This window comes from Tachypleus tridentatus, chromosome 10, assembly GCF_004210375.1.
Source record: "Tachypleus tridentatus isolate NWPU-2018 chromosome 10, ASM421037v1, whole genome shotgun sequence".
NCBI lineage: Eukaryota > Metazoa > Arthropoda > Merostomata > Xiphosura > Limulidae > Tachypleus > Tachypleus tridentatus.
The window spans coordinates 173741552-173769479 of record NC_134834.1 but is presented as its reverse complement, the minus strand read 5'-3'; the positions used below and the strand labels follow the sequence as shown (position 1 = coordinate 173769479).

General features: G+C 33.8%; 1 protein-coding gene across 2 annotated transcripts in view; it reads left to right on the top strand.

The window, feature by feature from the left end:
- LOC143230942 (cytoplasmic dynein 1 light intermediate chain 2-like) overlaps positions 1-27928 on the top strand; it is a 53875-nt gene that overhangs the window by 18560 nt on the left and 7387 nt on the right. For both annotated transcript variants that reach the window (XM_076465283.1, XM_076465282.1), the window contains exons 5-11: positions 4320-4480; positions 8853-8946; positions 11113-11248; positions 17212-17323; positions 19256-19357; positions 20454-20546; positions 23430-23547. In XM_076465283.1, coding sequence (XP_076321398.1) covers positions 4320-4480; positions 8853-8946; positions 11113-11248; positions 17212-17323; positions 19256-19357; positions 20454-20546; positions 23430-23547 — 816 coding nt within the window. The remainder of the gene's footprint in view (positions 1-4319; positions 4481-8852; positions 8947-11112; positions 11249-17211; positions 17324-19255; positions 19358-20453; positions 20547-23429; positions 23548-27928) is intronic.

The window sequence follows — 27928 nt, the reverse complement described above, 5'->3', positions numbered from 1 at the left end:
TAAATGAAAGGGGAATATACCAGGGTTGCTTGCATGGACTGAAAGGCAGTATTTTGCAATACAGAAATACAGGCACATGGGTTCAGAAACAAAATAGCTGTAACAACAATGGAAAAGTGTACTTACGTGTTACTTGACATTGACTAAGAATGTCATAAAATAATAAAATAAATCAATGAAAATATACTGAAACAACCAGTATGAAACTGTTAATATTTAAATTATTCATAGCAGAATATGTAGTCTATCAATTTGCATATTTGACTCCATTTATTATGACATATAAATTCCGTGTATATAACTAAGTATAAAAAAAATGTATTTTTATGTGTCGATTTTAAGCTTGAAATACATGTACTGTTTGTTTTACTAGTTAGTTTGCAATGAAGTGTCTTTAGTTTTCAATGTTTAAAACTTGTAAATTATTCTTTTGTAATCCAGAACAAAAATAAACACTTAAAGAAAAGAACTTTTTCTGATTATGTATATCTCCACTAGCATATAGCTTTCCTGATTTAGTGTTGCCCTCTATGTACAAAAGTTTTGCTCACTACTAGCCATCTGAGCATGTGACAACCCTCCACCAATAGGAATATGACACATCCTCCTTGTATAGCTTACTTTCTCTATACAGATTATTTAATCTTCACATTTTAGTTTGGTATTTGTGTGTAATAATGTGTCCTCATTCTCCTCATGAGCTTTAGAATATTGAATTTTTTGTGAAATATCTACAAAATCACAAACTTATACAAAATGTTAAATTTGAATTTAAGACTTTAAACATTATGAATCCACATATGATATTAGTTTCCACTTTGGTATGGAACAGCAAGATGTTCACACTAGACAAACATCATGGCATCAGGTTCCTCTTTATCTTTTAAAGTTACAGTTGTTGTGCAGTGTGGAATGGAGTTTTTCATGTGATCTGGATATTCTTTTGAACCTGATATACTTCCTCCAATAAATCCATTTTCTAATGAAGAAAATTATTTTGACAGTCATTTCCTACCTGCCTTTTTCAAATCTTTTATTAGTTCTGTCATGGATCTAACCTAAGACTTTTTCATAATTTCTGAACTTGGTAGCTTTTGTTTGCTGCTTCCCTGTCTCCTATAGTTCTTCTCCACTTTCTTCTGACTTCTTTTTTTTTCTCCCTTTCCAGATATTGAAGTTAATATCAAACATTTTTTTTATTTTGGCATTACTCTGGTGCAGGCATGTCTTGTTCTCCTTGCCTGGTTTTCAGATATGCCTTGTCTTAACATCAGGCTGTATTCCTTTTCTTGGACTCCTAAACTTTGAGGTCTATTCTTCAGACTGAGGCTCAGATATATTTTTTCTGTTGGACTTTCTCAAGTCCAAATTTCTTGCCTTTATCTTACCATTACTATCCTCTTGTGTTATTTTTCTTACCCTTCTCTTCTTTTCAAAGCAATCCACTCTGCTTCTGTGGAGATTTAGTAGACACTTACTTGTCTGTTATCTTTTCTACATTTATGCATTATTCTTCCTCAGCCTTGTCTATTCTGACTTGGTTGCTTTGTTACTGGGATTTATTGGGGAGGGATGCTCTTTTTTCTTGGGTATATTTGCCTCCTTCTCCTTATCTCAGAAATGTTTCTGAGTTCTTTTGTCTGCTAAGGCCAATTTTGTTATCATATCTTATTCTCTATAGTCACTCTTTTCCTGTCCTCCCTTGTCTCCTGTTTTTCCATAGTTCCTTCCTTTCCCATTATAGTCTCCCATCTTTCTACATCTTCTCTCCCTGTCCCATTCTCTTGTTTTTCTTCTTCCACCTGTTCTTCCTCTAATTGTAGTTCTTGGTGCTAACAATCTCATCAGTGACTATCCTATAAGCTCAGAGTCACTAGGAACCATTTCACTTAATTTGTTCATCAAACGTGCTCGCCCTTTCAGCCGTGGGGGCATTATAATGTGACAATCAATCCCACTATTCATTGGAAACAGAGTAGCCCAAGACTTGGCAGTTGGTAGTGATGACTAGCTGCCTTCCTTAGTCTTACACTGCTAAATTAGGGACATCTTGCACATATAGCCCTCAAGTAGCTATGCACGGAATTCAAAACAAACCAAACTGTTTTCTTTTCACCATCATTGTGTGTTAATGGAAGTAGCATAAATGTTGTCATTGGTCACTGTCATTCTTTCCCCCTTCTCATCCTCCTGCTCCTCAACTGTCTGTGTAGTTGACTGGGCTCTTTGACCAGAGGTTCTCAGTTTCAATTGTTGCTTTTTACCAGGTAGATCTCATTCCTATGTTTTGGTTTTCCCTTTACTGTAAGAGCTGTTTTTCCCTCCATATTCTTTACTATGCTCTTTCATTTCTTTTTCCTCTATTGCCTTTGCCATCCTTCTAGCTTACCCAACTGAAACCTTAATGTTTTTCATGCTCTTATACAACCTCTTTTGGGACCCTTAAGCTACTTATTCTTTATATCATCTTTCCCTTAAAGTCTCTTTTTCTCATTTGTTCACCTATGGTCATCAACATTCTGACATGGATGCCATCAATTCTTTATGCATTCTTTTTCATATCCCCTATGCCATTTTCCATCCTGATCACACTTTTTTTCTTCAACTATCTCCTGCATGTAAGGAGAACTGTGCATTCACACCTCTCTCTCTCTCTTTTATTTCTCATCTACTTTTTTGTTCATTTCCTGTTTGCTTCCTTTCTCATGTCTGTGTGCTACATTATTATGTGGCCCTATATTTTTTCATATGTGATTCCTGGTACAATCTTTTCACTTGTTATATTACATCTTTTCAACATGTTCCTTCTCACTTTACCCTCTCTGAATAAATTCATCACCTCAATTGTTCCTCTCAGTGTGGATTCCTATACTTGGTGAGGAGACCTCCTAGAGAAGGTTCTGTTCTATCACTTTACCTTCTCTGGGGTCTAAACATTCACCTAAGTGTTTTCCATGCGTATTGACCTGTGAAGGGGAGGAGAGTATCCTGGTGGTTGAGAAATCCAACCCTAACACACCACCTTGGCATTGGATTTCTGCAGATGGGTGGTCCCCTTGGGTAATTCAGCTGGTCCACTTGGGCTAGGGTCAACCAAGTTCTCAGCTGGTTTTGTAGACATTGTATGTGATGCTGGTGTTTGAGTATAGTGCTCACAAAACCCTGGCAGTGCTGCAGTGTTTTGGTTTGGCACTGTAGTGCATCTCCTCATGGGGCTCCATGGTAAGTGGGGTCAGTGGGTACCGAAATATTCTTTCTTTAGTATGGATTCCCCCAAATAAAAACTAAATTAAAATAGTGAAAAACAGTCCACAGGTAAATGACCACGTCTTGAAGATTCTGAGCAGCAGTCTTCAACATCTTTAACACCTGTACCTAATATTCTTATAGTACATTATCTTTCAGACAAAACTGTAGGGAAAATGTCTTCCATTTTTTTTCAGAAGGGACTAGAGGGACTTGCTGACTCTCTTAAGTCAGTCAGAAAGCTTTGCTCTGATAACATATTGGTGGAAACATCCTCTCCCAAAAACAGTGAACTACTCTTGCATTTGAAGGCAATTGAGGATATGCCCATTGAGGTTCTTCCCATGCTACTTTGAATTCATCATGAGGAGTTATTGTTAAGAGGGATTTGAAGAACATCCCAGAGTCAAGAGATCCTCACTGGATTCTCCACCCAAGGAGTTTCTGCAGTAAGCCGTATCTCCACGGCTTACCAAATACAGACCATAAACACTCATGAACTATTATGAGTTTAAGCATCATCCATACCTAGTTTAGAACTTGGAGCTGACCTGCTTTTATGAATAGTCTTAGTGGTCTTTTGTTGACTTAGAGTGATGCAAGTCTTCAGGCTCCCTAATGCACTTTCATCTCACTCTTTTTCTAGTGAATCATGGAAGGCCTTGCCACTAGTGTTGGGGACCATGGAGGCAGCCTTCTGAACATGATCAGTTCTGTTTGGTACAGAACATAGTGTATTTTCTTACCTAATCTCAAAACCATGATTGTACAGTCAGTATAGATAGAATTAGCTGTTCCAGAAGGGTGGTTTCACTTCTATTAGTGAAGAGTTGTCAGATGCTCATTTGTATGCAGTGATGCAACAATATAATGTGAAATTGGCTAGTAGGGAGCCATAGTTTGTTTATAGATGAAAAAACACCAAATGTGAACAGCTATATGTGAGAAAGGATGAGTATTTTAGAAATACAGTGTTAACTTTTATTTGAAAACTGTTGATTGTGGAATTAATTTTAATTGAAATATGCTATATAATATTTCTTCTTAGATTTCAATAATTATATCTGTTTCAGTGAAAAAGAGATTTAATGGCTACCTTGAACCAGGAGCAGAATTGGAAGGATTTTCTATTTTTGGACGAACCAGAAATGAAACATTGGTGGCACCATTTGCCCTTGATGAGCATACATTAACTTGTAACTTGGGACTTGATTTGGTAGTAGTTGTCACTAAGGTATTCCATCTACATATTCTGTTAATTTGTGACATGATTTGATAATAGTTGTCTCTAAGGTAGCCTTTGACAAATATTTTCAAATCTAGGAGCCACGTTTACCTAGTATAGTTTTACAAGTGTTTGTATCATAAAATGGGGCTACTCTAGTGTTTCAGTTATCCTTACCTCCATTATCCACAATTCTCAATTATTTGCTCTTTTCTTTCCCCACCACATTTTTCTCCAAATAAGCATGCCATTACAATTCTAGACAATAATTTACATGTTTTGAAGGAATTGTCACTCATAAATTAACTCTGTTTGCCATAGTTCAGGTGTTCCATGATATCCAGGTTTTCACAGGCAGGATCTGGTGCCCCTTCAAATCATAAGTTGGCTTGTTAAAGCCTAGCCTTAAAAAAGAGGACGTATTATAAGAGAAAAAGTGGAATTGTGTAACTCCCCAAATGTAGAAAACCAAGTATGACCATCTGATTGACTGACTGACACTTGGCTTATATGATTATGTTTGTAAGGGATTGTGACAATTTTTCATGATAATTTGGTTAAATAACATAATGAAAAATAGTAATTTAAAACAAGGAAATTAAATACATTGAAAACTTTTATTTAGATTAAACAATGGGCTAACTAGTGAGATATACTGTTTTTCTTATTCTCAATTTCTTTACTCTCCAAGAGCAGCACATATTTATTTATTCATTTGGATTTGAAAGGGAGTGTGATAGGCTATGTTATGACATCATTTGGTTTTGTGAGAGATTCTCTTGATATTATAGGATGTCAATGATTGAAAACGGCAGGTACAAACACATTAAAAAAACACTTCATTTTCAAAAAAATTACTACATTTTTCTATCAAAATGATGGAAAAATAGAAATAAGTAAGGGAAAAAATGTATAGAGAAGAGGACTGCAATATAAGTTTTGTCAATTAATGCATAAACGTTTTGGTGAAAATGGATGAATTGATCAAATTTAGCTTACAAATCATGTTTTATTATGTTTTAAGTACCTACCCAAAATAATTTTCCCACTGAATATAATGCTATTTTTCATTATTTTTATTTCATTAATCCTCTCACTGTGGGTTGATCAGAATGTGTTGTCATAATCTTTTATAGAGTTGCATTCAAAATTAAACTATATTATTGTCAATGTATACAGTTAATAAATCCAATTTTAATATACTCTTTCTCATAAATCACCAGTAATTATCTCTGATGTTTTAATTTATATCATTTATAACTAAAGAATTTTTAATCTATCAAATAACAGAGAATTTTTGTTGTTTTCAGTAGAGAATATTTTCAGTTTCATCTTCAATTTGAAAGTTTATCTTGCAGAGTTCAGATAAAGCAGATAAGGGAATTAATATAAGCTCATCTTATCTTAGGTATAGGACATTGTTTTCTTTGAACATGTTATTATTATGATAATATGCATTCTTCAAATAAATAAAAATTATTTGATGAACTATTACCATCATGAAAAAGAAAAAGTAAGTCTTAAACTTGTTGTTAACTAACAGAAAAAAATATGTGGTCAAAAATGTACTGTATTTTTTGTTTTTCATAGCTATTTTTTCATTTATGGCTATAAGAGTAACTACAGTGTAAAAGAAAACAAATTAGGTTGGATAAATTTAGGTTACAAAAGGTGATGAAAAATAATAACTGTCAGAGGTATGCTCTTGAGTAGCTTATGTATCAGTCATTCAGGAAGGTAATGGGTGATTTATGACTTGTGTGGTAGAACTATTAGATTATTAAAATGACAATAAAATCAAGTAGAAACAAGTGTATACTGTTATGAGCCATAAGCCATTTAGAACAAGCAGTTACAGTTTTAATCTATGATCTGCATTCTCTCTTGAAAGAAAAGGATAATTTAGATGTATTTCATACTTTTCATGATATATAGAAGGCATATCAAATCAACCTAGTCCATATAGCATTAGGGTTGAGGAAATAACAAATTCATTACAAGATTTAACTGGAAGAAAAATATTTCAGTATTTAGTTTCAAAGTTTTAGAGCTTAGAGAAATGAAAATTGAAAATTATCAGATTAAGAAAAGTAATTTTAATATTAACATTAAATCACTTTCCACTTGGAGTATTAAACAATTTGTTAATATAAATTCCTAGACAAATCTTAGTAAAAATACCCAATTAAAAATTTTATTTTAGTGTCCAGAAGACTAGTAACACTTACTAAGATTTATAGTGTGGAAACTAATGGTTACTGTATGGTTACAAAGTGACTCACAGTGACTAATCCCATATGGAAAAAGTTTAATTTCCAACATCTAGATTTTCTGTTTGTAGAATTTTTAATATTGTATATGAATTTACTCTCTGACATTTTTACATTAGTTTTTTGTACACAAGGAACGACATTTTTGTGAAATGTCATGCATCATCAATATTTCTGATTGGCTTTTTTTTAATATTTGTGGAGCACAGAACTTTATTCTGTCTCAACTCTTTGAGAATATGTATTTGAATATTAACTAACAAATTAGTTGTTAACCTACCACAGTCATTTCATATATACATCCATTATTGTTCTATTAATTTGCAACAAATTCATACTGTCAACTTACAGTCATGTGAAAAAGTTAGGACACCCTATGAAAGCCTGTGTATTTTTGTAACATTTTTGAATACATTTAATCTCAATTTTAACAGTACTGAGAGATTAGAAATACTAAACAATTAAAACTGAAGAAAAGACTTTTCAAGATCTTCTGTAAATGTAATTCTACAAAAATGCATATTCGAACTGAGGAAAAAGTTAAGACACCCCCACATTTATTCCCACTTAAAATAGCTCAACTCACACACAGGTGTATTACACCAGGTGCACATGATTAGAAAATCCTTACTCAGCATTTTGAATGAGGCTTAGTTTGGTGTGCTCCTGACTGTTGAAGTGAGAGTGAGCACCATGGTGAGAAAAAAAGAGCTGCCTGAGGCCTACAGAAAGAAAATTGTAGCAGCTTATGAGTCTGGTAAGGGATTTAAAAAGATCCCAAAAGATTTTGAAATCAGCCATTCCACTGTCTGGAAAAAAGTCAACAAGTGGAGGGCTTTCCAAACAACTGCCAACATGTCCAGGTCTGGTTGTCCAAGCAAGTTTATCTCGAGAGCAGACAGCAAGATGCTAAAAGAGGTCTCCAAACACCCTAACATGTCATCACAGGACCTACAGCAGGCTCTGGCGACTGTTGATGTGAAAGTGAATGCCTCTACAATCAGAAAGAGACTGCACAAGTTTAACTTGCATGGGAGGTGTGCAAGGAGGAAACCTTTTCTCTCTAAGATAAACATCAAGACCAGACTGAAGTTTGCCAGAGAGAATGTAGACAAAGACCAGGACTTCTGGAATAATGTTCTTTGGACAGAGGAGTCCAAAATTGAATTATTTGGACACCAGAACAGAGGACATGTTTGGCGTAAACCAAATACAGCATTCCAGGAAAAGAACCTCATACCAACTGTGAAGCATGGAGGTGGAAGTGTCATGGTTTGGGGCTGCTTTGCTGCAGCAGGACCTGGACAGCTCACAATCATAGAATCCACCAGAATTCTACTGTGAATTAGAGGGTGCTAGAGGATCATGTGAGACCATCTGTACGAAAATTAAAGTTGAAGTGGAACTGGACCTTGCAACACGACAGTGACCCAAAACATATCAGTAAATCCACCAAGGACTGGCTGAAAACTAAGAAACAGAGAGTCCTGGAATGGCCGAGTCAAAGCCCAGATCTTAATTCCATTGAGATGCTGTGGGGTGACTTGAAATTGGCTGTACATGCAAGAAACCCCTCAAACATCTCACAGCTGAAAGAATTCTACATTGAGGAGTGGGGCAAACTTTCTTCAGACCGATGTCAGAGACTGGTAGATGGCTACAAGAAGTGTCTCACTGCAGTTATTTCAGCCAAAGGGGGTAACACTAGCTATCAGGGGGGTAGGGTGTCCTAACGTTTTCCTCAGTTATAATATACATTTTTGTAGAATTACATTTACATAAGATCTTGAAACGTCTTTTCTTTAGTTTTAATTGTTTAGTTATATTCCTATAATCTCTCAGTATTGTTGAAATTGAGATTAAATATCTATATATCAAAAAATGTTACACAAATACACAGGCTTTCATAGGGTGTCCTAACTTTTCACATGACTGTATATGAAAGTTGTATGCTTCTTTTTTATATGAAGTTATTCATTTAATGTAGGTTATGAAATGTTTGAATGGCACTGCATTTCATGTTATATAGAATATAAACAGATTGTTTTCTTAATTAATCCTAGTGGAATTTCATTGCTCTTCCTTACAATAAAAATGTTTACCATTATTAGACTGACTTCATCTCTACCTTAGAGAAAGAGTTTGATTACAAGGAAGAACACTTTGACTTTATCCAGCAAGCTGGAAGAAAGTTCTGCCTGAAATGTATCCTTGCTGTTTCTTTCTGTAAATTATACTTTATATTTTTCAAAATATAGCACAGAAAACATGTGCATATCAGTATGTTGCTTGGGTATTATAACAAGGACAAGATTTTAATATTTAACCACAAGCCTAAACGTTGGCTTGTTTGTATATTGTTAAACATTTAGGGCAAGATTTCTGTACATAATGTGTAAAACCAAAAACATGAGAAAATCTACAGAATTAATATATTGCCCCAGGAATTTTTTTTTTAAATGTTAGTGTCTTTATCTTTAGAAGTGTGAAGATAAGTAAAATGATGCTGCATTTTCTTCTCTAGTTATTTACTTTGTTAAAAATCTAACATAGATTGTTTAAGAATTTTTTCTTTTATATTAAGTTATTATTGGTTGTGTGTTTGACTATTTTGTTCCTATATATTTGTTCCTTCTACCACTATCAACTTTATTTCTTAATTTTGCTTTGAAATAAGAAAGTAAGTACTCATTAGTATTATATTATAACAAGGAAAAATATTTTAAAATTTAATATTTAAACATAAGTCCTAATGTTCAAGTGAGGCTACAACTATTGATAAACAACTGGTACTCCTTCATTGCAGATCCATGGGTACTTCAGCTTCTGATATTGAAGTTGGTCATTTCATTCAGTTCTCTACCTCCATTATTCCATCCTAGGTCATTGGTGGAGCACTGTGTTCCATGTCTATTCTCTAACCCCATGGCCATGTGAAATGCTCCTTGCCCACGTAGTTTGGGAGTGAGAACGAATGTTCATATTTTCAGACCATATGAGTTATGATCCTTTGGTTGAGTGAGGCATAAAAGATTTGACCATTCCTAGCCTACAGTGTTGCTTTTTGAACTTCTTCAAATGGAAGATAAAGTTTGTCTACTTCAGTGTTGCCTATTTTCTCATTGTGATTACGGTAGTTCAGAACACAACACTCAATGGCTACAGGTTGGGATCCAATCAAAAGTATATCTATATATATCATTGCAGTCCAATTGCCCTAATCACCAACATGGGATGTGAGGACCATGACCCCTTAACTCTAACCCCGAGTTGTGGAATCTTTATTATCAGATTGGAGCTGGCCTATCGAGATTACTCGTATTATTCCACCCTTGATACAAGTATTATGTTATAAAAACAAAATGGTGAAGAACATACCTGTTCTGTATAGATAATGCCTGCACATGCCCCTCCACGTTTTCAATGTGGAATTCTGGTTATGGTGTCAGTTGATGATAAATGTGTGTTAAAAGTTAACATTTTCCTAATCAAAAAATGTATTTCCAGTAATACTTACCTCTACTGACACTATCCCTGCCTTCTTTCCTTACTTTCAACTAAGAGACTGTGTTAGTGATAAGGATGGTGTAGGTTTCAGGAAAGAGATTATATTATCTGAGTGAAGTGTTTATATAGAGTACAAGGATAGAGGATCCATTGATGTGGGTGGAGAGATTTGCCAGTTAGATATTACCAATGTCATTTAAGTGGGGTATAAAAGACTAGAACATGCAAGAACAATTCTTAGGTAGGCAGGGTTAACATTGATGAATTACCATAGTGTCAGTGGGGGTATTATTGGAAACACATTAGTAGTTTAAGAAAATGTTAACTTGTACAATTGAAATTATTCAGAATTGGTTTCTTGAATTTCTTTATGACAACTAAAATTGTTCCTGTAATGCCACAGATTCCTTGTTTGAACATAGCATGATTGTAGTTATTATTTTATATTTATTTCATCTGAAATAAAAAAAATTACAGTGATTTTGTATCAAATAAAATTTAAAAATAGTATATGAAATGAGAGTTTTCACTTACTTATCCATCTGAAATTCATTCGTTTTTGTAAACATTGAAACACTTTTGAGGAAATTTCACATGGTCTAATTTATTAGGCCTGAAGGTTTAATAAACATTTAACGATTATAAAACTTTGCATTTGGCCAGCCATGTGAACAAACAACATGTTCTAAGTAATGATACAACTTTTCTTTTTTCCAAATAATTCCTGAAAGAATAATTTTACATTGTCCAGTTAATATTTATTTTTATCTTTTAATGTAACTACACAAGTTGAGAATCTTAAATATTCTTTTTGTCTTGAACACTTTGGAAAGAAAGTTGTTTGTTTCTTTAACATAGCTCTAGATGGGGCATCTTTATTTTATACATCTGTAAAAGAAGATAAAAACTGTGATCTCTTGTACAAGTACCTGGTTCACAGGATATATGGCTTTCCTTTCCGAACACCAGCTTTAGTAGTGGAGAAGGATGCTATATTTATGTATGTCAAGAATAATTTTTATGAAAGTTTGTTAAAGAAAGAGTGCTCCAATTCTTGTTGTAGAATGTTCTGAGTAGTTTTACTATGCCTTCACGTATTGTAGTTTTGGTTCTATTTGAAATATATAAATTGGATAATATAATTTAGTGACAATAACAACTTAGGTTTTTCTTGCTTAGTGGTTTGAAGATGTCTTTGTTAGATAAAGCTTTTGTATTCATTTTTTATGAATACATTAAAAAAACACAATTTGCAAAGTATCATTTTATGTATTGTAATTCTAAATAATTTAGTGTGAAAAAGTAATTCTTCAATTTGTAAATATTTTGAAATTTTATGGTCTGGCTGTTTGAGTATATGAGTGAAAAAAACTAATGCTTTGTCATATTATTGCTGGGTGATAGACCTGTCTTTAGTAATTTCTATTCTTTCATGACAGTAAATGCTGTTTGTGTTCTAAGAAAGTTATTTAAAGCTTATGAACCTCTTTTGTGAAAGCTGTAAATATCTCCAGTTATGTCATGAATCTTAATAATTTGTGTTATTTTCGAAGATTACAAGTTTTTATATTTGGTAATGAAGTAACAAAACATACAAAGCTTTTTTAAAACATAATCATTATTATTTTTAATTTCCAATACAGAAAAAGTTATGAAAGTTGTAGAAAGGTTTATGAGTTTCAGACTACTTTTAAACTTGCGTGCACAGGTTGGAGTTAAAAAGTGAGAATGCCCCAGCCTCTTAGTACATGGTATAATGTATTTTTTGTTAGAATTTTCAACTATTCTTTTTACCCTAAATTGCTGATGTAGCATTTCAGAGGTTCTAGAAGTTATGCAAATGCAGCATGCAGACTGTATGATGAAAAAAAAATTTTTTTAATCTTCAGATGCACATCATCTTGCTCTCCAACTTGTCAGAGCCTGAATCAGACTAACACCATCAATGTACAGATATATTTTGAGTACAGATACTTTTGTAATACATCTGAGTTCTTGTACACAACATACTTGTAAATTTTACTAAAAGCTTGCCACATTTCATGTAGATAAATTTGGTAAACTTGGAAATGTAGTTAACTTTCCTTTTTTAATATGTGTTCAACCCATTTGGTGAAACCCATGCCCATTTGGTTGATATAAACAAGGAGCAAGATATATAACATGTTATTGGAAATTTATTGTCTAGAGATTTAATAAATGCAAAGCTAATTAGCAACCTCAGTTATTCTATCAAAAACTTTTTAAGTATGTGTATATATTATAGTATATTTTATGGATGTGTTGGGCTAAGGAATTTTCTGTAATAGGTGTCTGTGACTTGTTGATGATAAATGAATGGCACAAATTCCATTTGTTTTTAAACTAAGTTAAATGTATATACACAAATTCTTTACATTATGGAGATCATAGTTGTATCTTAAACACATTACATTTCTCCTCTTCTTGTCAAAAGTTCACTTACGGCCAGTTCAGTTACTTTATAATTCAGTTGACAAGCTGAACTATTCTTCTCCATTTCTATGTCAATAGTAGTATCTGTGTATAATTCACTTTGTCACACGAGTTACCTCAATTGTATCCTGAGTTTCCGATAATCGTTTGACTTATCTTACTTCCAATTAAGCAACTGCCTTTTTCTCAAAATCCGCACAGATAGGTTCAATTAGTTTAGAACACCCTTTGATGAGACAACTTATTCTCCTTATTTATTCCACTTCTTTTAATTTCCTTCTTAATATATCAGCCTTTAGGCTTTTCACTCCTACAATGGTTAACTTTGTATTCCAATAAGATACTTCCCCCACTCCCACTTACAAGATCAGCATTACCTGTTTTGTGCTGCCTTCTACATGTGCGTGTTTTTATAATGTATACCACAAGCCTTTTGCACACATATATTGGAGTCCAATATTTATACATGTCTCTCATGCAAACTAACATGTATCATCTATTCATCAATAAGAGAGTGCCACCATCATGTGACATGATTTCCTCTCTGCACCATTACCAAATCATAACTTCTTGTTTGGCATTGCTCAAGTTCAGACTTCTTTCTTTTGTTCTAATCATGCTACATAATAGTTTACCTTAGTTCAACTTACACTTTATTTTGTTTATTTTCAAGCATGAATTTCAAAGTTAATGTTACCTCTTCAGGTTTATCTCATTTGTTTGATGTAATTCTTCAGGCCATAGATGTGTGTTATCCATTGGAGGATTTATTGACATTTATTTGTAAGGAGATTGGACAATATATGGAACAACATTTACCCCTTTCCTCCTGACCATTTTAATCCTAGCCACACCAGTGAGAATTTCAATCGTTTGTTCCACCCCTACCTGAGGATTCTGTTCAACTTTTTCAGTTTTTCAGACTTTATTTCTCAGAAACAAGATGTTTTGTCTGTTGCTTCTGTTTCTTATAACCCAAGCCATTCTCTTTAACATGATTCTGCCTCTCAACCCTATTTAGTCCCCCCATCCCCTGATCTTTGGGTTTGTTTTGAGCTTTTCATTTAGTTGACAGCATTAGTATGCCTCATTCCCCATGAGCTTTGGATTAGTCTGCTCTCTGTTATTATAGGGTGAACTGTCATTATCTGGACCAACTCTGCTTCAGTACTTTTTCTCAATCCATCTCCTTTCCAAGTTTCTTCACAGGAACCCTGAAGGGATTTCTGGGGATGTCCTCTCCCTCCTCACTTCCATGTTGGCCCATCTGTCATTTTGAGCTCTGGTCCTGCAAATGTATTTTATTTGTTGTTGGGACCTATTGGGTCATGATGCCATATTGCAGTGGACCCATTTCTCATCTCCTTATTGGCGGGATCTCAGTGTGGCCCCATTTTTGAGGCATTACATGTTTAACATGATTCCTGGAGTCTTTGGAGTCAAAGGTTGCTTCAGTCAAACAACAGTCCACCCTTTCTTATCTGGTGGCCTGCTTATCTCAGTTGGAGTCAAGTATGGCATTGAATCCTGTTTTCAAACCCAGTCCTTCCCTGTTTCTTCTTCCTGTGGTGCCACATCAACAACAGTTCCAGTGACTATCCTGTTGAAGCCCATCTGACAGCCTTTGTTTGCCAGTAGAGCCCTTTATGTATCCAATGTTTGGGTTCACAGGGTATTGACAAAAGGTTGCATCATTCCATTTCTTACTTCTCCTTTATCCAATGTGCTTATGTACTTTTCTCATCCTCAGTGCCCCTTTTGTGCCAATGTATTTTCAAGACATTACAAGACCTTCTCACACAACAGGTTATCAAACATGCCCCATTTAGTTTGGAGTTTTTTACTCCTGCTCATTTGTGGTTCCCAAAAAGATCAGGGAATGGATGTTGACCTGTGCTGTCATAATTAATAAGATCATGCCCCACAATTCACCATGGAATCATACCTTACTCTTCAGTGGGCCTTTGGGTGACTAAGGTGGATGTCTCCAATGCCTATCTTCATATTCCTATCTCAGAACATTTTTTCCTTATTTTTGGTTTGACCATCAAGAAGTGGTGTACCAAATTTACATCCTACCCTCCAGGCTGGCTTTGACACCGTATGTCATTTGGCAAATGTTGTAAGACTTTGCTCTATGTCTTCATGTTCTGAGGTTGCAGTTTCATTTCTATATAAATGACTGGCTTATTCTTGCTAATTTCAAACAAAATTCAACCTGTCATATTTGTCAGCTCCTTCTCAAAGCTGTTTGGGTTTACTGGTTAGGCAAATTGGAAAAGTGTTTTCTTCATCCTACTCAGTACTTCATTCAATTAGATGTTTTCTTCAACACCCATCTCAGACAAGCCCTGTCTGCATACTTCAGTTCCTGTTCATGAAGTCTTAGTCCTTTTAGAGGTGTGATCTTTGACTCCTCTCATACCCCTCTGTCGGTCTCATTGTTTGGAATCATTTAAATTCTCCTATCACCTTTCCTTCTCACGTTAAGGATAACATTTGATAGTGGTTGGACAAGGCTCATACCTTTAAGGGTATCCCACTTTCTCTCCCATGGCCAGATTTGCATCTGTTCACAGATACTTCCATTCAAGGCTGGGATACATGGGTCGATCACAAAGTGGCTTCAGATCATTTATCTGTGAAAGAATGTTCTCTCCATATAAACATTCTTAAACTTTTGCTGTTTGTTAGGCTTTTGATCATTTTCTTCCTATCTCCAGGGGATCAGTTAATCAGGATCCAGTTCAACAGTGGTAGCTCTTATTAATCACCAAGGAAAGCACCCAGTTGAGAACCCTGTGTTTTTTCACCTTGGATCTTCTCTTTTGTTTGAGGTTGTGTCACATACTAGGTGTTTTTAACTTTATGGTGGATTGTCTTTCCTGACAAGACTGGGTTTACCCAAAGGTTTGGTCCCCTTGATTTTTGGAAGCTTTGTGATTGGTGAGGTACTCCTTGTATCAATGCATTTATCACCTCCCTCAATTACCAGTTATCTTTGTTTAGGTCCACTGTTCTCCATCCTCGAACTTTGGCTAGAATTGGTCAGACAAGTTCCTTTATTTTTATCTTCCTATTTAATTATTTCATCAGGTAGTATCTCTCATCAATGCCACTCTGTTCAAAGTCTATATGATTGCTCCTACCAGCCATTTCAATCATAGTTTCCTTGCTTACTCCAGTTACAGGTGTTCCCTCCCATCCCTCTTACCCTTATTCCTCAAAATCTTTTGTAAACCACAGTCACCATTTCTGCATTCAACATTTCACATCCTCCATCTTCACACCTGGGTTTTGTCCAACTGGTGGAGAGGAGATCCGGTTTCTCATGTCGGACAGTGTTTCACTTAGTTCATTCCATTCGTCCTTCATATATGGCTGTGTATTAGCTGAAATGAAATATTTTTTGCAGCTGGACCCTGGCTTGGGGGCTCCAGCTTCTCATTTAACTATTGCTGATGTCTCTTAGTTTCTTTCTTCATTGTTTTAGAAGGGATCATTGGTCTCAATATCTGAGTATTGGCAGCCTATTCCACACTTTCCATTTTTCTTGCTACTGCAGAGTCTTTCCTTTCTCTACCCAATCCCTTTTCTTCCTTTCTTTCTGGATACATCAACCATCTAAATGTCCAGTATTTATTGATTTGGACAATAATGTTGTACTCCATTCCCCTAATTTACCTCCAGTTCTGTGTTTCACTGATCCCTTAAGGCATATTTCATTCTCCTCTCGGCTTGTGGGCAGTGTTAGTCAGATATCTTTACTATTGATGTCAGTCGCACACTGTACCATCCAACATATATTCTGCTTTATCTGGATCATTCTTTTTTTCCCAAGACCGTGGCAGTTCATGAGAGTAACTCTTCCTTTTTGCCCATTGCTCTTCTTTGTATTTTTCATTTCTACCCTCATCCTGTTCCAGATGAACTTTTATGACCACTGTGTGTGCCCTTCATTGTTATATTGCTCGCATGGCTGCCTTCAGTGGTTCTCATTCCCATTTATTTATCCCCTAGCAATCATCTTTCTCTTTTGATCTTTTTTCCTTTACCATTACCATTTAGATTCATCATTTAATCCAGATGGCTTATTCCTTTTTGTACATTATTCCATGCTACTTACCATCAAATCTGCTACCTCACCTTTTCACTTCCAGAGGGTTTGTGATATGCATTATATAAAAAAAAGTTTACATATAGAGAGCAGCACAAAATGGGGAGAGCTAATGTTGTGGAAGTGCCTGTCAGGAATATATTTTTCAGTTTAGGAAAGTTATTAAAACAGTCTTTTATATCTTACATATTGAATTAGAACTTTATACATGTACTCATTGATTAATTGATTTAGAAAACAAGAGCTTTACCATATTTTTATGCAAAACACATTACTTGAAGTATTCAATATAAGTGTATTATGTATGCAAATGTAGTACTTTATAAGTGGGATGTTTATAAAAATTATGTGTAATTTTATTTTTCAATAACATTTTGAAATGTTTTTTAAAGCCCATCTGGCTGGGATAGTGAAAAGAAAATTTCAATCCTCTATGAAAGCCTTACATCTGTGGATCCAGATGACAACTTTTCAGATATCATTATCAAACCAATAGTTAGAAAGGTAAATTTATTTAAATTATCATATTTTCTGAAGTATGATAGACAAATAAAATTTTCACTCTAGTCTTACTCTTTATTGAAACATTAGAAGAAGTTGACTGTAACTACACCCTTGTGCAAATCAATTGAAACAAGACGGAAAATTACGATTTTTTCAATTTTTTGCGTTTTATTTCTGAGAATCCAAAAATTACTTACAAATTAATACATGATATGACTGCCTTTATTTTTCAGAAGATCATTAATTTGCTTTGGCATCGAATCCACGAGGTGACTGCAATCTTTACTAACTTTTTGGATCACGGTACCACACCTCAATTATGGCCTCAGTTAGCTTATCTTTTGTAGTACAGTCTTTTCCCCGAAGTCTTTCTTTACAAATCGGCCAAAGATTTTCAATACAATTTAAGTCTGAAGTGTTTCCAGGTCAGTCCAGCACCTTTATTCATGTTGTAGTCATAAAATTCTTCACAAGTTTCCATGAGTAGCACGGAGCCAGATTTTGCTGAAAAATGCCAGATCCATCTGGAAATATCTTTTTCAATTCTGGAATGACTCTTCTCTGAAAAACTTCGATGTACTGTGGTCCTCGCATCATACCTTCTACGATATGTAAGCCTCCAATGCCATAGTAGCTGAAAAAACCCCAAAACATCTTTTTCAAGAGATGTTTTACAAACTGATTGATGTGAGATTCTTGAAGTTTCCCACCTGGAGATCTGCAAACATGCAGACTTCTTTGACCCTGTATGAAGAAATGAGTCTCATCACTGAATAACACCTTCCTCCATTGTTCTTGCATCCAGTTCTTGTATTTCAGACCCCATTGATACCGTTTTTTCTTCACTGAGTTGGTAAGAAGTTGTTTGTTGACTGGTTTCCTTGTCTTTCTAACGCAATTTCGAATGATGTAATATTCCTGAAATTTTCGTCATATATTCCAAAAATAGGTCGACTGTACTACAAAACACAGCTATTGACACTGTCTGTGTGAAAAAATGACTATTAAAGGAAATCAGCGGGTACAGCGAGCCTACACAGGCCGCCATGCTGAAAATATTGTAAAAATGACCATTTGTTTCAAGTAATTTGCACAAGTATAGTTGAGAACTTCATATTTTATAAGAAGTATTTTAATATTATTCTATTTTAACATTACTTTAGGGAGTTATATAAAATTTTGTATTTTAAAAACAGCTGGTAAGGGTATTAAAACTTTAATTAAAATAAAGTACTGAACAACATTTTGACCTTTTTAGGTCATCTTCAGATTAACAAAAAGGAATATTAATTTCTATTGAGATATATCTTATGGTCTAAAAGCTAGAAAGAGTGTTGTGTTCTACAAATGTGCAGCTTTTGTACAATGTTTTGTTTTTGGAAATTAAAACTAGAATCATTTGATTTTTATCCATGTTCTTTTATTTGTACATCCTGACAATTATAAATGAAACATTGAATCTATATAAAAGGATATGATCTATAATTGTATAAATAGTTGAAAATATTTGTTGATATTGTTTATTTTATGTTTTCTTAGTAAAAGTTAAACATTTAATTCTTGCAATATATTTTATATTTGGTTTTAGTATTTCCTTCAATATGTTTGTATATAGTTTTTTTCCATTATAATTAAAAAAAGTTTGCAGTGTTGGATTCTTCTATTAGTAGTATACAAAAATGAGAGTTAAACTTTAGATAATAGTAATTTCATGCCAATATGGTTGATGTATAGTAAGTGTACCACATCAACTGTAAAAGTTTTCTTGTGTAATTGAAAAAGAAATAAATTATTAGAGTGAATGTAATTTTTATTTTGTATCTTTGTACCACATTAGTTCTGTAATGAACAAAAGATAGTTCTTTTTATTAACAATTTTTCATAGGCTTTAGCAATTTGTTTATTCAGTTTAATAACATTAAATTCATTCAGCCTTTCCATCGGGAAATAGAGGTAGTTGCAGAGGAAGATCAACTCTTTCTTGTCAAACAACAAGCTACGTTAAGTCAACAGTCTGTGCATACCAGTAGGAATGTAAGTAGTAGACAAATGAAAAAAATTCAGTTTAGTTGTTTTTTTGTAGAAACTTTTATTCCATTTTTTTTTCCAACTCTAGCTTTGTTTTACACTGTTTCTTTAAAGCTGTAAAATAAATTGTTTTATCAGATTTTAGGCTTTTTTTTTCACATGTATTGCTTACAAATTATGAAGTGCCATTAAAGTCACATGAGGATTATAAAGAAAATCCTGAATTTAAAGTTATTAATTCATAGAATTTACTCAACCTGGAAGAACAACATTTTGCCAGATGGGGGATACACATTGAAAATCACAAGCTATATTCAGAAAAGTTTGTACATAGTGCCTGTGTATCAAAACTCTCACATATTATGTTCAGTATGTCCACTGTCACATATCAATGAGCTTCTCAAGCCTTGCATCATCTGATCTGTTCATGTACATTGACACACATTTTATTTTATTTGAGTCACCAAAGTTTGGGGCTTGGCATGGCCTTATGGATAGGGTTCTTGAATTAGAATTTGCTAGTCGGAAATTCAACATTGAGCATGCTTGCTATTTCAGCTGTGCAGGAATTATAATGTGATAATCAATCACATTATTCACTGGTAAAGGAGGAGCTCAAGAGTTTGTAGTAAGTGATGTTTATTAGTTGCATTAATCTGTCACTATTAAATTATCGATGACTAGTTCATATAGATTTCATGTAGTTTTATTCAAAATTCCAAACAAAACAAATTTGTGAGAGTTGAAAGAAAATGAAGAGAAATATAAGCAATACTAGTTTGCAAAGCAAATAATTTTAAGCATGCAGTGTACTATGATTTTGGTACAACCTGTGTTATGCCTCAACTTCCTTGAATAAAGCTTCAGGTTCTTGTGTGATGAAATATGTTTTCTCCAGAAGAAATGTTTTTTCAGTGCATAATCATTTTAAGTATTTGAGTTTAATAACTACCGTTCACTTTTTAAAACAGATTTACTGGGTTTGTTTTCTGGTTTTATGATATTATAAAATATTTTATTAAAGAGTATTGTGTTCAGTATGTTATAGTAAGAAGAATGACCTGAGATAGCCTGAGTTGTAATTATTTGTATTTGATAACAGCAAGAAACTCCAGTTAAGACCCTAGCAGCCATGCAGAAGTCAGCAGAGAGAAGATTTTCTAGTTCTGCTGGCATACCCATTTCTCCTAAAAAGGTGAGATGGATCTTTGCAGATAAAACTCAGAACTGGATTCAAGATTTTTAAATTGAGGGGGTCTAGTTGCAATGATACATGTAATTTTTTTAAAACATCTTAATCAGTAAAATAAATACATTGGAAAGCAACCCTTTATTCTTTTTAAAACAAATGTTTGATAACTCTTAAATAATAAACTAGCATATAGACCATCAAAAATGATAAGGCAAGTACTACCACCCCCACCTTATAGTATATCCTAAAATCTTATTTCATAGCTAACTGAAATAAATAAATTTTGTAAAATCAAGCTTTACCAACGAAGAGCCAGAAAAGTGCAGTTAAAGAAGTTAAACATTGGTGAATTTTTTTGTGAACCAATCAAAATTAAGATCCTTCATGAAATGAATTTGTGGTATATTCATAGAATAATTATTGGTAAAAATCATTTAGATTAACAACTTCTAATATATGTAGAACAGCCAGTGTATTTTTGGTAACACTATGTTTCAACAATGACTTTTATGTCATGTTGCTTAGCAAGAAAAGTATAATCTAATATTATTGTTAGTCTATGTGCTGAAAGTAAAAAATGAAATGCACAGGCAAAAAAAAACTGGAAAAATATTTGTTGATTTTTTAATTTAAATCTGTTGATTAAAGGGATTTGTTTTTTTATTTAAAACATTCATGAAGAGGAAAGAGCTTAATTCAGAAATGATTTAAGTTTAAAACTGAATTGGTATTTTTTTACTTTCATGATGAATTTTATGCAGTTGGCTCTAGACTATGTGATCCTATATAATGTCTTCACTTTAGGTTTACTATACCAAACTCACTACACTTTATAAGGTTTCATTGTCCATGTGCACCCCATTACTAAAATTGTAATGGGCAGTAAAGGTTATCAAAATTTCTAGTTGGTGAAATCAAGTGTGATGTGGCACTTACTTTTACATTTATACAGAGTAGAGTAGTAATTTTGGTGAATAGCTTTCCCTGTGTCTTTTTTTTATACTGTTTAGTGTACTGTTGCTTGAATGTTTCTACAGTTCTATTATGTTGACAAAAGCATGATTATTATCCTCTGAAGCACTACCATGGAAAACATTGTTAGTTCATTTAATTTGATCTATATCTCCTTTGCTCAGAATGTCCTGAAAAACAAAAGTGATGAAAATAATAAACTTTGTGCTTTAGTGTGAGAATTGTGACATTTGCTCTCTAGGTTGTACCTCTTCTCTAAATTATTTACCACTAGTCTGAGAAGTACAGAATTTAACTTAAAATTATTAATTATAATTTAGAGATTTCTTAAACAAAATATAATTTTTATAGCCTTCAGTCTTATTTTTTTATGGAGTTGAAAACTACAAAAGCAGATCCACATACCACACCCATCTGTTACATAGTATCATTCACAAATTGTCAGTTGTTCCTTCTGATGTTTTATATAATGTTATTTATAATGAATAGGAAGCCAAAGTTTTAATTTATCAAATTATAAATTAAATTATATTGTTTTCTGTAGACTGTTATTGTCTGCTTTGCCTCCACTTTGAAAATTTCACTTGGGATATTAACATCAACAAGCTTAGCAAAATTGTTTTAATGTTCTTATCACATAATTAGAGAGCTTGGTAAGTTATTTGATAATTATAGGACATTATTTGCTTTGCATATATCATTATACTGTATTCTTAGAAGCATTTAATCAAATGAAAATTTAGTGTACTAGTACCATTAGTATAAAAAAAAAGTAGCCTTATTTTCATCAATAGTCAATAGCATATAAACAAAAGGATACAGATAAGTACTACCTTTCTTGTTTGTCATGCATATTCTTTATTAATTATTATAAAAATCACTAAAATGTAAAAATAAGAAAATTATTGAGTAAGGTAATGAAAAATAATAATTCTTCACAAGGTATGCTTGTGTGTATATATAATTCAATAGGGTAACTTGAGTTATGTGTTCACTTATTGATTTAAAACTTTTGTGGCAGGATTGTGAGTTAGACATGGGTCAAAGGGCAATAAAATAATAGTTGAAGTATATACAGATGCAGACAGTTACAACCTTTAATCTCTTTAGAATAAACAGTTGTAGTTTCCTGTTATAATTTAGTCATTCTAGGAATAAAAAGAGAGAAATTTAGATTTACTACACTTATTTTTCTGATGATTATGAGATTGGTCAAATTGACCAAATGTATATAGAATTAGGGTAGAGAAAATAACAAACGAGATATAAAGTTTTAGTGGGAAAAAAATTAATTTTCATTTAGGAGGTTTTAGACATTATTCAAATCAGTTTGACAGTTATCATGTGAATAAATGTATTTTTATGATAATCACTTTGCATCCATGTATTCATGAACAAATCTTTAGTAAAAATATTTGGTTAAAAAACCTAATTTTTTTGTATACATAGACTTGTACTGTTAACTGAAATCTTGTCAAATTTTGTAAAACAACAAACGTATACTAGAAGTTATAGTATAGAAACTCTGGTTATCTTGGGGTTATGACATCAGTAAATCATATAAACCAATAGTGAGAGGGCTAAGGAGTTTTATGTGTCAAACTACCTAAATCTGAACATAATTTTAAGTTTTCAACTATTTTATATTTCTCTAGTTTTTTAGTTGTTTTTTTTTATATTTATTATATTTCAACAATAGTAACTGACAAAAATACCTCCACCTATTATCAGACATCACATACACCTCAAATAAACCATTTTTGCAGTTACATTATTATATCCTTTCAAAAGGTGAAAAAAAAAAAGAGTAGTGTGGTTCTCTCTCTCAAATTAGTTTTCAGTGGTTTTAAATAGTTTACCTATGTGTGTAAATGAAATTTCTTACAATGTGGTTAAAGTTTTTGATATTTTTAGGTGGATGGAAGCAAAGGAGTTGCAGGAAGTGAGGGAGTGCTTCAGAATTTCTTCAGTAGCTTGTTAAACAGAAAAACAGGCTCATCACCTGGAACTACAAGCTCATTTCGGCCCACAGGTAATGATGTTTGGTACATTTTTAGAAGTTTGTAGTAAATTTGAATGTTACATTATACCTCTTCATCACCTAAATTTGTATATTTGTTTTTGATGTTGCCAGGTGCCATCATTGTTTTATTTATATGTAGTTATATAGAAATTTTTTGTTGAATGATCAGCTTATTGGGGTTATAAGTGCAAAGATGTTATAATGCTTAGTCTGCAAGTTAATAAGAGAAAGAATCTCAGATATTTAATTATAAATGTTACCCATCTAGAATGAGCATCCTTATCAAAAACCATTGGTTTGATCATTTACTCATTAAGATCTGTTACATATCAGCAATTGAAAGGAATATGTCACATGAAACACTGGACTCTTAACTTCTGGTGACTGGTCCAAAGAAAACACAATTAGAAAGTATGTGAAGCACAAGAGACTTTGGCTTGTACCCCAGAGCTGATTGATAAAAGTTACCATTATTACAAACAATTAATATTTTTAACTGTGATATAATGATGCTCTTACATGTGGGGCATTTTATGTGGCATGCACTATTGAGGGTGAGTAGATCAAGAATGGGAAAAATTGAATGCCCTTTTCCTACCATGATACTTTCTTAAACTGGAAACATATTTCTTATAATACTTAATTCCATTCATACTACAGCTGTTGCTTAAGTACTGGGGTTTCTATCCTTTTTTCATCTAAACATTGGTCTGAATTTTTCTTACTGGTTCCAGTTTTTTATTCCCCACTTAACGTTTTCACAACAAGTCATAGGTCAAAGGCTATATCATCACATTTATTGATTTGCATTCAAACTTTTACTGAACTACTATTGTGTGTATTTATGTCGATAAGTTTGGAATCAAATTGTAGATTATAACTCAAACTTTAATGTTATATGTGAGTTAATTTTTTAATTTAAAAGTAAATATTAAAATAACACATCTAAATGTAGATTTTAATGAGTCACATGGTACATTGAATAAAGCAGTGCTTAAAATTATGTGTTTGTGATGTCAAAATACTAAGTCTGTAGTTTTGTACAAATTCAGAACTCAAATTACTAATATTATCAAACTATAACATAAAATAAGAACTTCATTTCTCTTTATTTTGCTGAGATATGGCTTAGGTACTGAATCAAACTTGATGGCCCTATTAAGCTCTTTCCATTTTTTTTTAAACAATCCCTTCTATACTCTTACTACAGTACATGACATGTGAATAACCAATTGAAAGCTTAGAATGTCCCCTTTGTGGTTTGCACGCACACAGAGAGAGAGAGACAGACAGACACATACATTTCCCTTACTAGGGTGCTAATCTTCTGTTGACATGCCCACAATCTCTTCAAACACATTTTGTATGAATGATGTTTTCATCATCCCCTTCCCACCTTATCAATGTGGGATTCCAGCTGAACTGTGAGAGGAAGTATGTTCTGGAAGTTAACTTTTTTAAATCTAAAATGTAATTCAATAACATTTACCTTTTTCACACTTTCCTGTCTATACTCCTTATTATTAAAGACTGTGGAATGGGCTAATATTGAAAAAGTGATAATATTATCTGAATGGGTTGCTTATACATGGTATTAGAATAGAGGGCACACTGAGGAGAATGACATGTGACAGATCAGGGCAATTAACCGTTTCACTACAGGCTCGGTATAATATAAACGAGTTAATCTACACATTTGCACATGTTAAGTATTTGCACTATAACTTTTGATACAGCAGTATATTTAATTTCTTCAAAAAGTTTGGTGTACTTTTAACAAAGATTACAAGTTTTTGTATACAAAAATCAGATTTTTTAATGAAATGGGGGGGACCCAACCTGTAGCCATAGAGGAATGTAGGCGCAGCCAAGGGATGTAGGACAGGAATGTAAGCAGCACAGAAATAGTTAAAGCAGAAGACATGTGAAAGACAACATCCCCAATTCACAATGCTAGGATCCTATATGCCGTGCTCCATCTGAGGAAAGAGAAGGCATCCGGTCTGGAAGTATGAACGAATATACATCTTCACACCCCAGTAGAGATAAAGTCTTGTTTCTACAATTATGGAGAGGATGTGGAACAAACTGTATTCAATGAAGGTCTCTGGATGAGTCCACTTTATGTTCAGAATTACAGAGAGACAATGGACCCTCTTCCATGAACAGTGTACTGAACCAATATTGATCAAAAAGAGAGGCCACACTCAACTCAACCATATGGTCAAGTGTCAAATCTAAACTAGTATAATGAGTAGACTGGTGCCTCTCCTACTAGCATCTTGGAAAACAAACTAAACAGGGCCCTGGGTAAGAGGGTCCTATACTTCACTCTCCTCTCCAAGATTGGAGAACTTTACTCAAACATTCTGGAGAAATAACCTTTGTCTACTGTTCTAGTAACTAGAAACCAGGTGTTAAGGACTCCCAAACTTCCTAAGAATCTTGGAGGGTAATGCATGATGAGGAGCCCTAAGGAATGGTGCAATAGGTGAACAAAGTTCCATAATTTGTTTTTAATAAACTGACCCTGTAGTCAGCACAAACCATTCCGAGTGGTGACATTTATAGGTCAACAACAAAGAAAATTAAATTTTCAAGGAAAAGTGATATATTGTGCATGAGACTAATCCCACCTTAATATACCAGTTAGGTAACTGACAAAACTAGAAGGTACTGGGGTTTTGAATGTGTGACTCGAATATCAAAAGTAGTTGATAAGGTCATCTTATACAGGGTGATTGTGGAAGATGCAAAACATTTGTCAAAGAGCCAGATCAAACAAATGTCTTATTGTTTGCACTTCTGAACAATGGGTTCAACCTCCTTTAAATACACATTGCTGATACATGTGCCACTTCAACTGATAATTGTCCATTGTGGGACTAAGCAATGATTGAGACAGATACATGATGACCTTAGAAACCAAACTGATGCACGAGTTTCTTGATAGCTGGGTGCATGATGTCAGATCATGGCTGTCTCAACAGAGATGGCCAAAGAAGAAATGCACTCCTGAAAGTACTGCATATGCAGAAACCAGGGTTTAGTGTCCAGTCTGGTGCTATCAACAGGACCCAATAATGGGTTGGAATGAATCATAGCCAGTACTTTGAGTAACATATAAATTGGTGGAAAAGCTTAGAGGTATAATCACATCTTCTCCCAATGAAATGAATCTATTACCAAAGCCCAAGGGTGAGGTACTGGAGACTAAATTGCCAGGAATTTGGTTGTGAGTAGCCTACACACCAGACATCATTGTTTCAAAATGAGAGTCAATTCAACAGAAAAGCTTGCAATGCATTATTCATTCTGTTAGGAGAATCTGTTTGGGTATAAACAATTGATCTGCCACAGAAGTCATCACTCATGGAACATGGCAAGCTGATATGTACATATGATAGGAGTGGTTTAAAAGTAAAGAGCTCTGAACCAAGTGTCTTCTTGATAGGAAATGCAAGGAACCACCATGAAATTGTCAAAGTGAAGCCTGACAATTTTTCCCATATTAAGTCCAGATCATAAGATCTAAAACATTGGATAGGAAAGCTTCATCATCTGTGTATAGATTCTGTAATTCCTGACCATTGAAATATGCACCCCATTCCCAAAGGGAGGAATCTATATCTTAGTATTGTTGCACTCTAACCACCCCTCAAGATTGAAGAGAATAATCTTGAATAAGGAAACTGGAGTATTCAGTGAATCACTTCTCATGATCCATTGATAACGTGAAGACTATTGAAGGGATTTCTTGTGCACTTGTCCCAAAAGAAAAAGAGTCATCCATGTAGTAAGAGAAGGAAAGGTGAGTAAGAGAAGGCTTGTTTTATGGCTTGGAGCCAGATAGCTGTCTGAGCCCAACTGAGTTGTGTGATGTAAAAGATTCCAAAACTGACAACACATTGTGTTCGAGTAAGAATAAGTCTCAACTCTGATTATGAAGCCTGCTTTGCTTGTTTCTAAAAATAGAATTCAGATGTGACATTCTGTTAATTGACAAAGTGGTGCCATTAGTAACCAGTCATCCATGGAATTGTGTATGAACAGGCCTAGGGTAAGATGGTAATAAGAAAAAAACAACTTTTATTATTGAGCAGAACACATATAGTGTCAATGCTAGTCCTAAGGCCAGAGCTCTGAACTGCAGCACCTGACTCTTGTGCACAAAATGTAGATAGGAATCAGCAACAGCAAACTTGAACAATCACAATTTTATTAAAAAGAAAAACAACTCAGAGTGAGGAATGACCCACATGTGAACTTTTTAGGATCTAGGAGATGAGAAAGACCAATGACTGGATGCAAATGAGAATAAAAGCCTGGAATAGTTGGCATAATTTGTTTCACTGCCACCAGACCAACAAAATTTGTATAGCCCTAAAAC